The sequence below is a fragment of the Nanorana parkeri genome, unplaced genomic scaffold (assembly GCF_000935625.1).
Source record: "Nanorana parkeri isolate BGI_ZX_2015 unplaced genomic scaffold, ASM93562v1 scaffold520, whole genome shotgun sequence".
In the NCBI taxonomy this organism is placed as follows: domain Eukaryota; kingdom Metazoa; phylum Chordata; class Amphibia; order Anura; family Dicroglossidae; genus Nanorana; species Nanorana parkeri.
Window position 1 is genome coordinate 169,681 of NW_017306788.1, and position 15,576 is coordinate 185,256.

The 15,576-nt window shown below is 38.6% G+C and overlaps 1 protein-coding gene across 1 annotated transcript in view; it reads right to left on the reverse strand.

Moving 5' to 3' along the window:
• Positions 1-15,576, reverse strand: part of DOCK4 (dedicator of cytokinesis 4) — a 263,370-nt gene that overhangs the window by 128,757 nt on the left and 119,037 nt on the right. Inside the window, exons 9-12 of the mRNA XM_018561382.1 lie at positions 4,702-4,783; positions 2,711-2,771; positions 1,000-1,132; positions 35-123 (exon numbers count right to left, since the gene is read on the reverse strand). Coding sequence (XP_018416884.1) covers positions 35-123; positions 1,000-1,132; positions 2,711-2,771; positions 4,702-4,783 — 365 coding nt within the window. The remainder of the gene's footprint in view (positions 1-34; positions 124-999; positions 1,133-2,710; positions 2,772-4,701; positions 4,784-15,576) is intronic.

The following is a 15,576-nucleotide window of genomic DNA, read 5'->3' on the forward strand; positions in this document are numbered from 1 at the left end:
CACACGACTGTAGTAAATAGATCTCCTCCCTCACCTGTATTTGAGCCCGTAAGATTATAGCGAGCGTTCATTTTCTTGATAATATTTTCATGGATTTGATACCAATCACTTTCAGTGTTGCACCTGGAAAGAAAAAATAAACTGTGCAGCAAAATCATAATGCAGTAACCTGCTACAATGTACATTGGTTATGATTATACTCTGCATTGGTGGGGAACAAAGAAGTTTTTAAAACTGGTACCAGTGCAGAATGCTATTGAAACAACATTATTAATTTTGCCTCCGTTTCTATGATCAAGAAATTAACAATATTCTATAGGTCTCTAATCTAGAGGTCCACGATCTATTAAGATATGACCTACAGTTGTAACAAGTGGCTTGGGACCACATGTTTTAAAAATATATTAAGACGTTTTCTCTGCTTTTTATGCCTATTATGATTAATTATTATGCCTATTATGATTAGAGGGGTGTGTTATACAATAGCTAAATTTTACTACCATACGAGATTAATTTGTTTGCACTTTGTGGACATGTGAGCTTATACTTCATGTATTCACCAAATTAATTTGGAATTCAGTGTTGACTCCAGTCATGACTGAATCCAAATACCTGCAAAACACAGCTTCCCAACTTGCATTCGTCAACTGAGACTGTCTTTATTGATAAGTTGTACATTTGAAAAAGTGACCCTGCATTACAGCTTAGTAAGCATTCACTATGACTTCTCAAACACCACCAGGCAGAACAAGACCCTGACTGACTTCATAGCTGTGCTTAGAAAATGTATATATTACAGCACATCTTTAGGACAGGAACTTTTAAAGAGATTGCCGCAAGCTATATCACAGTTGTGTTGTACCAGTTCTGTAAATGACCCTGTTTAGTATCAATTTCTCGGCTTAGCATTTCCTACTAGGTATCAATTGGAAATTTTTTAACTCTTCTAGCACAACTATGTAGCACATTTAAGTTTATTATTGCTATTAATTTACGTACATATATACTTTCAAAATGAGGTCATCTTTTGATTCTCCAGTCAAAAGGTCAGCAATACTGAGAGCCGCACAACCAAAAGGGCGCCGATATTGCACATTTGAGGGATTCTTCTTTTCACCTGCCCCCATTCGGCCTAACCAAAAAAATACAGAAAAACAGAAATGGCATCAGACACTGGACCACATTTACAAAATAATTATTGTACATTATACAACAGAGATATAAACTAACTAAAAAACTATAGCTAAAAATATTAGTAAAAAACGTATAACATTTCAGAATGGTTGTAAATTAACTCTAAATGGCTGCATACAATATTTTTTGTCTCTAAGATCTGAACATTGTTAAAATGTACAAACTATTATTTTCCCCCAATATCCATCAGAGAGCTTTAACAGTTAAAATATGCATCTACATTCAGGGGGTGGGGGGGGGGGGGGAATCAAGCAGACAGCCCTAGTTCAAAGATTACTTTAAAGAAAACAATTACATTTAACAATTCAAATGGAACTGACATTTCCAACCTATAATGAAACCTTACTATATTACTATATACTTTGAGCCACCAAATGAATAAGCTAGCAGTGCAGTATGAGAACTTGCAACATGTTGTAATATGGATTTATTAAACCCACATGATTTAAGAAAAAATATATTTCTTTATTGCAGTTTCAGAGCAGGATTTGCCCATTCTGGAGGACAGGGATTTGTATGTTCTTTTGTGCACCTGGCTGGGCATCTGGAATATCTTAAAAGGATTACAAGGGCTAATAAATGGCAACTCTAGATAGGCAGAGCCAGCTGTCAAGCACGCAGCTGAGTGGATCTCGACAGTGATGTCGGGATCTATCCAGGCTGCGGCGGTCTCAGTATACTGCGAGCTGTAGCTCGCAGTATACTGAGCTTTGGGTCACGGGAGAACGCTAGTTTGTGTCTTCCCGTGACCCTGGGGAGAACTATGGGGAAAAGCACTGACCCCATAGTTCTCCTTTAATCTAGGGGGAGCAGCATCTCGAGGGCTGAAAGTTTTGCTTGCCAGTACTACTAAGATGCAGAGGTCCTTAAAGGAAGGGAATTTAAGTAAGGTGCATTATTCTGCGCACGAAAGTAAATTACTTACAGAGAACTTGAAGGCATTATGTATCAAAAAGACTGACAGACCGGTATGTGCAGAATGCTGCAGCAAATAAATACCCCAATACTGAAAGCATTAAAGTAGGAAAGATTACAAGAAAATAATGAAATTTGAATGCGACTGGTTCCAGCAGTTTATAGAGAAAGGAAGGAGCATTGTTGGACCATATGAGTCATGGGCCAAGACAAGGCAAACATGTCAAGCAAAGAGAGAAAAATGTGCAAATGCATGAATCTATCCATCAGGCAAAATCTGAAAAATCAAAGAGTAGGCCTTATAATAAAAACAGGGTGCAGCCAGTAGAGAATTGTGCAAGTACAGCAACACCACACACTGCAACCAGTAAATATGGAAAAAAGTAAGTGAATGCAGCTGTTTGCAAACAAAGCCCAGGAGAGTTGTGAAAAGTATCAGAGGACAGCAAAGGTCAGCAATACTGAGAGCCGCACAACCAAAAGGCCTTAAAAGAAGAATCCCTCAGATGCTTTCTTCACGTCTTCAAAAGGGCACGATAACCTAATCATTGTTATGTTTCAAAATCAAAGTGTTACATTTATTAAAAGTTGTTTTTTTTACCAATTCTGATGATGTGTACAGTGATGAAAATGTCTTTCCGAAGGTCACTTGAACTTAAGTCCTAAAAAACAAAAAAACACAGAATGTATTGATTATATACTAAGATTGTTCTCGACTTCTTATATGCTGTGATTTTTTTAGGGGGGTCTGGAATGTTACTACTGGTACAGCCTCTATACTCTCTAAGGGAAGTACTAAGGGGAAAAAAAACACATAATTTGAACAGTCATTTGTACATATTTAAAATACATTATAACACAGACTACTAGTATTAAACATGCAGGCAGTCACACTGAATAACCGGTTACTGAACCATCTGACTCCCACTAAGAGCCACATGTCTTGTCTGCTTGTTATTTTGGCTGGTTTTTCATAAGACTGTACTTTATTTCAAATATTTTAAAAAGCAAAGAAATGAGAAAAACTATAATAAATTATTTATTTCTAAACATTTTTCCATAGCAGGGAATTTCAGAAACCTTCGCTAGAAAATGTTAAAATCAACCACTAGGAAGGATCATTGGTGCTTACTTTCACAAATAAGACTTTCACATATTTATATTAAAAAATTAAATGGTCTGGTCACAAAATGTATTTGTAAGTGTTAACTCCTAACCTCCTCACTTCTTGTCCATAAATTTAGACATATATCACTGTCCAGAGAGACACAAAATAACTGAACTGGAGAGTTAGTATGGACTAACCGACGGAGAACTATTTTATGTTGATCAAGTTAGGGTTTTAGTCACATAAAAGTGGAAACCTCTTAAAAGTTTCACAGTTTACCCATTTTATCCCATTGGTTGATAGCAGAGATTATAGATTATATGTGCATGTACAGTATGTGCACTACATGAAATTGAGTAAGTACAAAAACCAAAGCTCAAGACATCTGGTCTATCTTGCAGTATGTGAAGATGAGATTCATGGAATTATAGGATGCCCTCTTTAAAGTTTTTTGCTGCTTCCAGATGTAATTTCTCTTTCATGTAAAAATATACCCAACACAAATTCTTAAAAGGAAAATGGTTACAATACATTTTTACAAAAAAGACATCTTGTGACCATGGAATAACTGAACAAGGCAAGTCTTACTTCGTCATGTGAAACTATACAAGCTAGAGAGGTTATGAAACCTAATAAAAATAACTTTAGATGAATTAGAAGTTAATAGATACAAGAAAACAAACAATCAAGGGAAAAACAGAGCTGTCTTAACAGACTACAGTGGACGTGATTTATTTCTCAGCATCAGACAAATAAATAATATATACCAAAAAATGTGTGCAAAGAGTTATATCCTTTAAAAAGTGTCTATTATTAAAAATGCAAAACATTAAAACCTCAGTCCTTTGCACAGTTTTTTTGGTATACAGTACATTTCTTTTTTTTTTTTATGATGTTGAGGAATACATTGAGTATGTTGTAGTCTGTCAAGAGAGTTGTTTTTTTTTCCCCCTCTAAGATAAGAATTGTGTACCAGTACACTGTGGACTTTCCAAAGGAACTGGAGACTACTTAAGTTTAAATTTGTGTCAGTGCCCAACAAAGCCCACATAATATTTGGGATGTTCAAAACGCAAAATACTATGGGTGAAGTGAACTTGTGCGATTTGCAGTAATCATATCGGCAAAAGAAGCCATCTTACTAGTTTTGGATTTCTCTACTTTGCATATCATTCCTGCTGGTTGCAATGTTCTACTAAATAACCCGTACTTTACATAATATACTCTATAATGCTGAACGACAATAGATAACTATCCAAGGCTGCTGAAAAAAGATTAGTGTACACCCCTGCTAAATAAAACAAACTCCACTGTTTCTTATTAGCTATATAATAATTCTGCCACTTAAAATTCATAACGTTCAGGTTTAGCAGCAGTAATTCTCATCAATTAAAACACAATTCATTTTGAAATGGTTACACTTGAACAAGACTCCACTTGAGTTTTGCAGGCATGAAGAAATCCATCACAGACATCACACTTACAACAAAGAGAGAACTGTATCTTTCTGTCTTCTCTGGAGATTTCGGCAGCCCATTCCTATTCAGCCTTACAAAGAACCGTTCACTGAAAGAAGAAAAAAATATTTTACATTCATTTACAGTGCAGGTGAACAATTAGCATACTGGTGGATGTAGAGTAGTCAGCTCCAGCTCTCAAATTTATTATTCTGTGATGCTTTGGAAAGCAACTGTCAGAGCATTAAAATAAAGTATTAAATGCTGAATGTGTAAACTAAACCTGACAAAATGTCAGCTTTGCAGCAGTAAATGCTTAACCTGTCAGCGTAGATCCTTCACACACTCTCAGAGATTATGTGAAGTAAACAGCTCGCTAGAAAGAAAAGTTACAAAAAACACAGCATATTTCCTACTTTAAATTACGTTTAGAGTATTAAAGTGTATGAAAATCCAAAATCATTTCAGTATGTTTGCTATAATTGGTATAATGTATTGTTTTTCTAAGCAATTTCTTTATGAATATGTCTTAATGTTTTTTGTTGTTTTTTTTACCTGGAAATCCTGCCAGTAACAGCACTTCCTGTTGCAGTCTGACAACACTAAGCCACTGCCTCTCAGTTTGCAGCAGTGTTGTCAGCCTGACACATGCCCCCCTTCAGCTGGTCAAGTGCTGCCTATTTCATAGACACCCCAACAGGAGGAGTGCATGCAACAAGCCAACAAGGCTGCTGTTGAATGTAAGGCAGTTGTCAAACTGCAACAGGAAATGCTTTTTTTTGCAGAAAATTGTAAACACGAGACGTGATGCCAAACATACTGAAAGATACATTTGGGTTTACATACAGAGTGTTTAAAGAACGTTTACGATGGGTTATCTTACAATACAATTAAAATAAACAAAGGGTATTTGTCATGAATCACATGATTTCAGGGTCTTCACCATCTAAACAGTACATAAATGAAATAGACAGCATGGATGTATCATAATCTGCAAACTACTTGTACACAGAGCAAGTGATTCAGAAGCATGGAAAGTTTATAGTTCCAGGAACATATTCAGCACTTCTATTTTGATCTAATGTTGGATTTACATGAAATATCTCTATACGTGTTCATATCTATAAAGTTTCTGAAAAATCCATATTTAATTTTCAATAAATGTCACAGAACCCACTCCCACCAACTAGGTCAGTTTAGCCGTTTTTAAAGAGACAGGTTGCATTGCATGCTAACATGTGTTGTGATAAGTTAACCCATAAATTTGAATAGGCTAACACACCAAAAATTATGCATATAGTATTGCTGCCAGTACAACACACCAAACTGCGTTACCAAGCATTAGGAAGGTGTGCTAGTGCACGGATGTGAAAGTACTGCTTCACTTCACCCTAAAGTGCCTATTATTATTTTCAATTTCACTACAATAATGTGTGAGCATGATTTATTTATTGTGTGATCATGTTTGGCTTGTAGCTAAAATTATACTGCCTGCTGGCATTTAAGCTGAAAATGCGAGAATATATATTCTTTGTGATTGTTAATGAGGAGGATGGTAATAAAATCAGGCATCACAGCATACTATATGCTCAAAGAATGTTTAGTTGCCATTTGTTAATGCAAATAATGGAATCTGCAGATTGGCATTTAGAGTAAGTCTCTGATTTTTAAAGTTGTGAACTAAACAAAATTTGATGGGAAATTGGCCCAGAGTTAGGATGGCGAGCCTTCATCCATTTCAAACGTGAACTTAAATGTTAACTATGTTATAACTACTCAAATGCTTTCCAATAATTAACTCATACTATATTGTACAAGTGTTGAGTATGCTGGACTAGAGCCAAAATAAAAGGCCTCCAAGAATATAATGTACCCACTTTTCATAGCAATCTGTTAGGCTTATAAAATATCTTGACTCTAAATTACCAGAGTGGAGTCAAGCTGGTTTCAGTACTGTTTGCCCTGATTCCTGTGCTTCTGTTGTTCAGGAAAACACCAATTATCTGGTTATAACAAATGAGATACTGCTGCTAATTAAATTAAGACATAACATGTTAAAATTATGACAATGGTATAAATAATTGCAGTCACTCTTATTAAGAGTATATTTCTATCAATAGAGGAAGATAACACACTGTGCACATAAATTGACACCATTTTTATTTTAACCTGGGACAACATACTATCCCTAGCAATTCCTAGCCATGGCATTCAGACACTAATGATATGCAGCAGTTATACTGAAATAAGTTGTGGGTGGGCGAGAGCAGTTTTTTTCTACTTATTAAAATATGTAACCCTTCATAGAAGCTGGTGATTTCCAAGTACTCCTGGACATTAGGGATTGTATTACTAACACCTCGGCCATGTTTCCCAGGCTCTGTTGCCCCTCCTACGGGCTCGAGACCGGCTTGCCGGGTGTCAACGGGAAGCTGGGGAGGAGGGCAGCGAACATCCGTTCGCTGATCCCCTCACCGTTCTATGGGACCGGGAGCAACATGTATTGCATCACTTCCGGTCCCATAGCTGTCAGTGCTGGGTTCCTGAAGCCCAGCAATCAGCTATTGAAGTGCGGTCAGCACTTCAATAGCTTATGTAGAGTGTAAAGGTGACACTAGGGGTCTTTTGGACCCCTAGCATCACCTTAAAGATTACCTGTCACTGCCATTAAGCTATCACATGGGGGTCTTGTAAGCGCCCCTATGTGATAGCAATTAAAGTTTTTTTTTAAAAACAGTTTTAAAGATAAGAATAAATGAAATGTAAAAAAAAAAGTAAAAATTTTTTTTAAGTCCCCCGCCCCTGCAAGCACGGGTGTCGTCACGACGATTGTACTACACATGTTGGATATCGCCGTGCATGCCGGAGTGAAAGCAATAATTCTAGGGCCAATACTTACACCTCTCTAAACTGATGACCTGTAGGAGCTTTTAAAGCGTTGTGTATGGACTTTTTGGGGTACTGAACCCTGTCGCAGTTTCACGGACGCACACAATTTTTAACCTGGGCATGCTGGGTATCTATACTCGTTGTAACCTCATCTTTTATATTTTACAAGCAAGTGGTTTTATATAGTGTTTTGGGGCACTAAAGTGCATTTTTCACTAAATGTTTGGCTTTGATAATATGTTGCTCTAATGTCGTGCAACATAAAAATTTGCAACTGCCACCATTTTATTCTATAGGGACTGGGCTTTCAGAAAATATATAATGTTTGAGGGTTTTAAGTAATTTTCAGGCCTAAAATGTGGATTATAACATGTAAACAAAAAAAATTAAAAAAAGGCATTTGTCCTTAAGGGGATAAAGACAGGATCAGGATGACAGTTTGGAAACCTCCACTTGGAAAAACAAGCCATCAATGGCAGATTAAGAGGTTCTCTTTAAATTACTAAAAAGACTGCCTCCAATATATTTCATATATAATTCATAGTTTACTAAATGAATATACAGATATAATGAATTTACATAAGGCTGCAGAACTATCCCAAACAAATGTTTATTTTTTCCATCATAGATTTTCCTTTATATTGGCTGTTCAAAACACCAAAATTAAAATAATTCAGTGGTCAGGTAATAGGTTCAGTGCATTAAGACACTTAGTAGTGAGTTAGTAACTGTTTTTTTTATAGAGGCCTGTATATCAGACCAAAAATAGGGACAACTGAGGAGGAACCAACTTGGTTTAAAAGCAAGAGCAATGCATGACAGCCGTCCACATGTACATGGGCCTATTACCCTGCCGCACCCAGCAAACATCTCCACAGAGTGTTCAGAAATCCAGCTGCCTTGAGAACAAAAAAGGATAGAGAAATAACGAACTCTGAGGAGATTAATCTAAGCAGGTCAGCAGAGGATTTTAGCACTAAAGTAACAAATGGGGGCCTGCACTCTGAGCTGCCGTTAACCCATCTGCTGCCTTCAAACAGCAGTGGCAAAGTTTATTACCTACTAATCATCTCAAATTATATTCTGGTCTCTGGAAGGTAACATCTCCCTTCACATTATTAAGCACAAATGGTTAAATTCTGAATTCATTTTATTGTCTCAGAAATCCTGAAGCCAAATATGTTAATGATTAATAAGCAATACTGTGGAGCGAAGATACTGTATGTGGTACATGGCTCTTGGTTGGTGTATACAGTAATACCTTAGTTTACGAGCATAATTAGTTCCGGAAGCATGCTTGTAATCCAAAGCGTTTGTATATCAAAGCGAATTTCCCCATAGGAAATCATGGAAATTCAGATGATTCGTTCCACAACCCAAAAATATTCATATAAAAATTATTACAATACAATACAGTATTACTGTACAAAATATAAAGAAAAATAAACCAATTTCTGGTTACCTTCGTGGCTGGGGTGAGGGGGACAAGAGAGAGGAGGATTATTGTGTAGGACGACTTTCACTATCACTAACGGAATCACTGCTATCTCTCGGCTCAATGGAATCTTTCTCATTTCATGAAACCTTAACAAGGAATCTATGCAATTTGACATTGCATTGTCGTTAAACAGACTCATCGCTCGCACTGCTACAGCCTTATTCTGTGGTGCTTTTCTACAAAATTTTGTAAGACATTTCTGAAATTTTTCAGAAATGTTTGCTTGTCTTGCAAAACACTCTCAAACCAAGTTACTTGTAAACCAAGGTATTACTGTATATAGCATATAATGAAAAAGATGACAGAGGGAATGATTTCAACAACACAGACATCAGTAACTGGAGATTTCAGCTATCAATTGTACCTGAACTTAAAATGGAAGACCAGATGGAACCCTGAGAAAGTGTTCATAAACTTGTCTAAAACGGACTCAGTGAATCTAAAAGGTAATGCAGGCCATTGTTGTTGGCCTTTCTTCAGACAAACTTAGCTTATTGACTGCCATATTTCCTGGTACTCTTACACTTCACTGAAGCAAGGTTTAATTTCTCCCGAAAATAACTGCATTAAAATCAATGGTCTCATGTATATTTGCATGCCTTTTCATATTTCTTAGAGCAGGGGTAGTGAATTAAAATCCAAGGATGTCCAGTGAGTAGAATTTTCATCAAGCAGAGGTCCGAATTGTGGCCCAGGAAGAATGGTCACTCAGTCCATACTTAAGTCCATCATATAGGCTGCATTCACACCAGCAGCTGCACTACAAAGCACAGCTGTTGGTTTGTTTCCAGACAAAGTGCTGATGCACCAACCATGCTGCATCGCACGGTTTATATATATACATTTTGGGGGGTTAGAAGCCCCCACCCCTGTTTACATACACAAGCATGCCCTATGCACAGATACCAGTTTTTCGGTATCGAGTACTGATATTTTTTTGGGTACTCGCCGATAACGAATACCGTGATACTGGAAGTCCCATTAAAGGAGAACTATGAGGCGAGTGATTTTCACTCATCCTCATAGTTAAGGCCGACCTGTCACTAAGAAGCTGTCACAGGTCGACTCTATTGATCGGGAAGCGAGCAGAAACATGCAGCCGATCCGCTCACTTCCCAAATGTCTCCCTGCAGTGAGAGTTGACTGTCAATCGCCGATCCACACCGGCATGGATTCGCCCTCCCCTCTCCGATCCTCCAGCGCTGAGTGGAGGAACGAACGGGAGGGTGCGGGCAGAGCCAGCTGTCAATCACGCAGCTGGATGGATCTCGAAAGTATTGTTGAGATCCACCTGGCTGCGGCACCCTCAGTATATTGCGGGCAATAGCCTGCTATATACTGAGCTTTAGGTCACGGGAGGAGGTTAGTATATGTTCTCCCACGACCCTAAAGAGAAATATAGGGAAAACTACTTACCCCACAGTTCTCTTTCTTTGGCCAGGGAGCTCTATGCTCCTTGGTCAATCAGGAAGCCGGGCAGCATGTAATGACTTGCCACCCAGCTTCCTGATACCAGACATTCTGGTAACGGGAGCATTTGGGTGAGTACAAGGCGGTCTGATTATCTCAGGGTTTTTTTTCTAATTTTTTTTTCCAATGTTTTACTGGGCTGGGCACCATGTAATGACTCGCTGCCCGACTTCCCGATTAGCCGGGAAGCCGTCACCAGGTGATCCCTGGCATGGAGCTCCCTAGCCAATCAAGGAGGCCAGGCAGCATGTAATGACTCACCACCCAGCTTCCTAATACCATAATTCGGGAGCATTTAGGTGAGTACGAGTACTTGCCCAAATACTCTGCATCGGTGCATCATTACTGTGGTGCCTGTGTGTGTGTGTGTGTGTCTTGTAAAGCATGGAGCTCCATGCCAGTGAGCTCCATACTCCCTGGCCAATCAGGAAGCCGGCAGCATGTAATGACTCGCCACCCAGCTTCCTCATATCAGAAGTTCTGGTATCGGGAGCATTTGGGTGAGTACGAGTACTTGCCCAAATACTCTGCATCGGTGCATCATTGCTGTGGTCCGTGTGTGTGTGTGTGTTGTAACGTAGCCACCACTCCAAGCTCACTCCTGTGATAGACTACAAACTCAATACAAATTAGTAAACTAAACATGAGATTGTAGTCCATCACAGGAGCAAGCTTGGAGTGGTGGCTACTTTACAACACAGGGACTATGGGAACAAAAGTAGCCACCCTCCAGAAGAAAGGACAGTGTCAGCACCAATTCAGAGATGAGTTGAGGATCTACAGCTGAATGATACACAAATAAGATACATTTTTGTTAACAGTTAGGGTAGTTGAATGGATTTTTAAAATGTAACACCTGAGTTTAGTGTCACTAGGTTTTCCCACTCAGTCTGCATTGCTACCTGTGGTCTCTTAAAACTGCTAGTGCAGAACTTAAATGACACCGTCCTGGCATACTGTTTGGCATTCAATGCAACGGGTGATCTCACTGACTTGACAGGTAGGTAAAGGAAGCAGGAGGGGATAAGCCACATGATCATTATGTACTGCAATTGCTATATTAAACATGGCATTATAGTACTGTTAATATTCACTATTCTCTGTCATTTAGAATACCCAAATTATCTGGCACACTAAATAGCACAGCATTTAAATTATTAATTATTCTATAAAGTTAAATTGTTTGTTATGGCAGATTTTATATCATGTTTCAGTCAGCTGGGAAAAACAGGACTGTCTGTCAGAATCAAAATATTTAGACTTTAAACAGGAGGAAATGAAAGGATGTTGAAAATGAAGCTTCGTTTTATGAGATCTTTTGCCATCTAGAGTACATTTTACAAATCTGCAAGAATCAAGAAAATCAGTGATGTTTATATACACCATACAATGCCTCAGTTATATCAAGTTTTAAGCCTATTTACTGGTGCCTAGCACATAGAAGAACCTCTTTACAAAGTCAAGCAAAATAATGGTGTTTTCTGCCAAAATTGTTCTATTTTGCATTACATTTGTTCTTGCTTTAACCCCAGTATGATAGAAAATAATTACACTAGGGTTTAGGGTTACATAAATAATCTATGAATTTTTTAGCAAATATTAAAAAAAGATTTCCTACCAAATAGATAGTTTTGGTGGCTTAATTTCACCTGTACTAGCACATAACAAAAATGACTGAATAAAAAGCCCAATCAGGTTCATAAATAAATGCATCTGCCAGAACGAAAATATTAATATACTGTATATATAGACCCCACAGAAGAGGAATGCAATAATGGTGTTTTGTGGGTCACATGCAGCCCCCTTGCTTTTTCTCTGCAGCCCTCAGTGGTTTAAGGCTATAAAGAACTAAATGTGTCCCTAGCTGTTCTCCAGTTGATATGTTATTCTTCCTAACCTCAATTTTCAGCTAACTACATCTGTAAATGTTTTACGGTTCTTTTCTCTTGGAATAATTATTAAAAATGTCAATCCTTACTATAATGTTAAGTTCCGAAGTCCCATAATCTTATTCTGGAATTAAGCAGGTGTGGCCCTTAGTAACCATAATGCACCCCCCTTGACGTCCTCTCAGTTCGGCCCATTGTGACATTCCTGCCATTGACATTCCACAGCTCAGAAGTTATTTTGACTGATTCTTTCAAAAACTTCAATGCCAGGACTTTCTGTGCCCTGCATTTAGTGTCATCTAGTAGAGTGTGTGACAATGTCCATGAATGAAAAAGTGGTATTTCACACTTCATGTATACATCAGTAATTTTTCCTGAGCACTTTGTGCACCATAAACCAAACACGTCATGTATGACATGTGGCAACACTGCCCACAATTCAGCAAGTGACTGAAGCACCAAGAGACAGTTATTGCTGAAAACTACTGCATAGAAGTTTCCCTCAACTACTTTTTTGATTTATTCATATCCTGATTTTTGTATAAACAGGCAAAAGGTTGGATTCCACATTTGGAGAAAACATGCTAGAATAACATTTTCTGTGGGAAAAACCTTTGGAAAAGTATCCCACCGAAAAATACCATTATCCTCCGTTAATAATTCTGTGACTATCAAACTAGCCTACAAGTCAGTTGTAAACACTTCAGACTAGGGGTGCCCACCATTTTTTGTGTTAGGATCTACTTTTCAAATGACAAGCTCAATGAGATCTACCAACAAAAAAACACCCACTCGCTCCCATTTTTATGAAACGCTTATGTGAATCTATGGTAATACATCATTTTTGTGTGTTAAGTACAGTAAATGAAGCAGCTGCACTTTTTTGGTAAGTTTGACAACCTTTTGGTTGTGGTGTGCTATGTTAAGGATACATTTTAGTTTACTGTAAATGTACATTGAGGTGGCGTGCCAAATGAGTGGCAACAACTTGCTCTATCCGAAAAAGATTAGAGGACCACATGCCTTATAGTCCCTGGAATGCAAAAATGCACAAAATGTCTGTGTGATTTGCCTTCTACTCTGCACAGGCAGGCAGCTCTGTGACATGCCAAAACGCACTAAACCTGACATCTCTAGCTTTCTTAGGCTGGCCATAGATGTGTTGCTGTTTCTGCTGAATCAATTACCACCTGTCTCAACAAAAGTCAATTTAACAATTGACTGACTGGGCAAAAAATTATTGGCCAAACAGTGACTGTATACTATCAGATGCAGTCACTGTTTAGCAGTGCAAAATCTACACAAAAAGTTGGGATAGATAGATAGATAGATAGATAGATAGATAGATAGATAGATAGATAGATAGATAGATAGATAGATAGATACACACACTGTAAGGGCAAGCAGAGTTAATATTGTTTCATTATTATAACTGCAGCTGCAAAATGGATCCAGGACTGGATGTATAAAACATTACTGGTAACTAATACAGTTCAAAAGGTGCATCACTGATGCAGTACAGAACTGTCTTGTATTATACACAAATTATCTTCTTGACATAATTTGCACAAAGCGACTGTCAATATTATCTAGGCCTCAGTAGGTGCCTACTATAGCAACAAATTCAATTACATTTCATGGCGATTCTCTACCCGGATGGGCACATTGTGACCCAGGCAGCTGAGTTGTAGCAATATGAAGCCTAAGGCCATTGACATGTAATGAGTAGTGTTCTGATTAATTCAATAAATCAATGCAAAGAATAAAAATGATATAGAAAAGGGGCAGAAACTCGGAGCAAGCGGGGTCAAAACACTGAAGTGAGACTGTCTGCTATCAGTTACTACACTTTATACAAACATCATACTTTCCTAAATAATCTAGTATGATATATCAGTTGCACATTGTTCCTTTGTCAGGTGGCGTTTATGAGTCATATATACAAAGGAAACCTAGAGAAAGAAAGCACAACTTGGAAAGATACCATGCAGAGAACTTCCAGAACATACTGAGAATGTTAAATACAAAGACCATCATCCATGTCATTTTAACTGCGCTTGTGACTAAAATTAAGGGAAATTAAGGATTCTTCTCAATCTGATCTCAAGCAATGATTAAACCTTATGGCCTTTCTTTCATAAATGGCTTTCATTGCAAACACTGACAGCACCACTAGGCAACTGAAAAACTGCTGACTAAAACAGCAGTCAAACTAATTTTTATTTGTTTCCTCCCATCAGTGGGCTGCCAACAGTTCATGTTTAATACATATAATCTTCATTTGTAAAAAGTTACTTTGCTTTGGTACAGCAGAATTCTGACACGTGCACAGTCCTTAATGATCAACCTCAAAGTGCAGCAATTGCATTTGCAAAAAATAGAAAAATCTAAACCTAATTAAGAAACATGTAACAATATAGTAATAGCATTAAGGTCTTACAAAGCCAACTAGTCGACAAGATCCATTTTGTAACTAAATACAGTTCTCTAATGTTATAATCCAATGTAGGAGGAAAGTGATTCCAAGAATAAAATATAACAGAGAATGTCCTTGTAATGTAAAACACATTATGTTAGAGCTGCAACAGTTAATCGATTAAGTCGATTAAAATCGACGATTGAAAACGTTGGCAACGTTTTCGATCGTCGATTGATCGGCTATCGATTGCTTAGCCTGTTCGGGGCTCCGCACGCGGACTGAGTCGCACGTCACGCGTCACACGCTGCTCCCGACGTGTCCACCGCACAGGCCGCCGCATAAGCCACGCCCACCGAACTGGCCGAAGCCGCGCATGCTGCTGGTCTCCTCCTAGCCGTGAGCTCTCTCACCCACCGCATAAGTCATGCCGGCCGCTGGTCTCCTCCTAGCCGTGAGCTCCCTCAGTCGCCGCAAAAGCCATGTCCACCGCTGGTCTCCTCCTCGCCGTGAGCTCCCTCACCCGCCGCTGGCCTGCCGACAATCGAGGGCCCACCTTCTAAAGCCAGTGGTGGACGGAGCTGCAGTGTGGAACAGGTGTGCGGGGATATAGTGGTGGAATAGGTGTCAGTGTGGAACAGCTGTGTGGAGAGGCAGTGGTGGAATAGGTGTATGGGGGTGCAGTGTGGACCAGGTGGATGGGTGTGAAGTAGTGGAATAGGTGTATGGGGGTGCAGTGG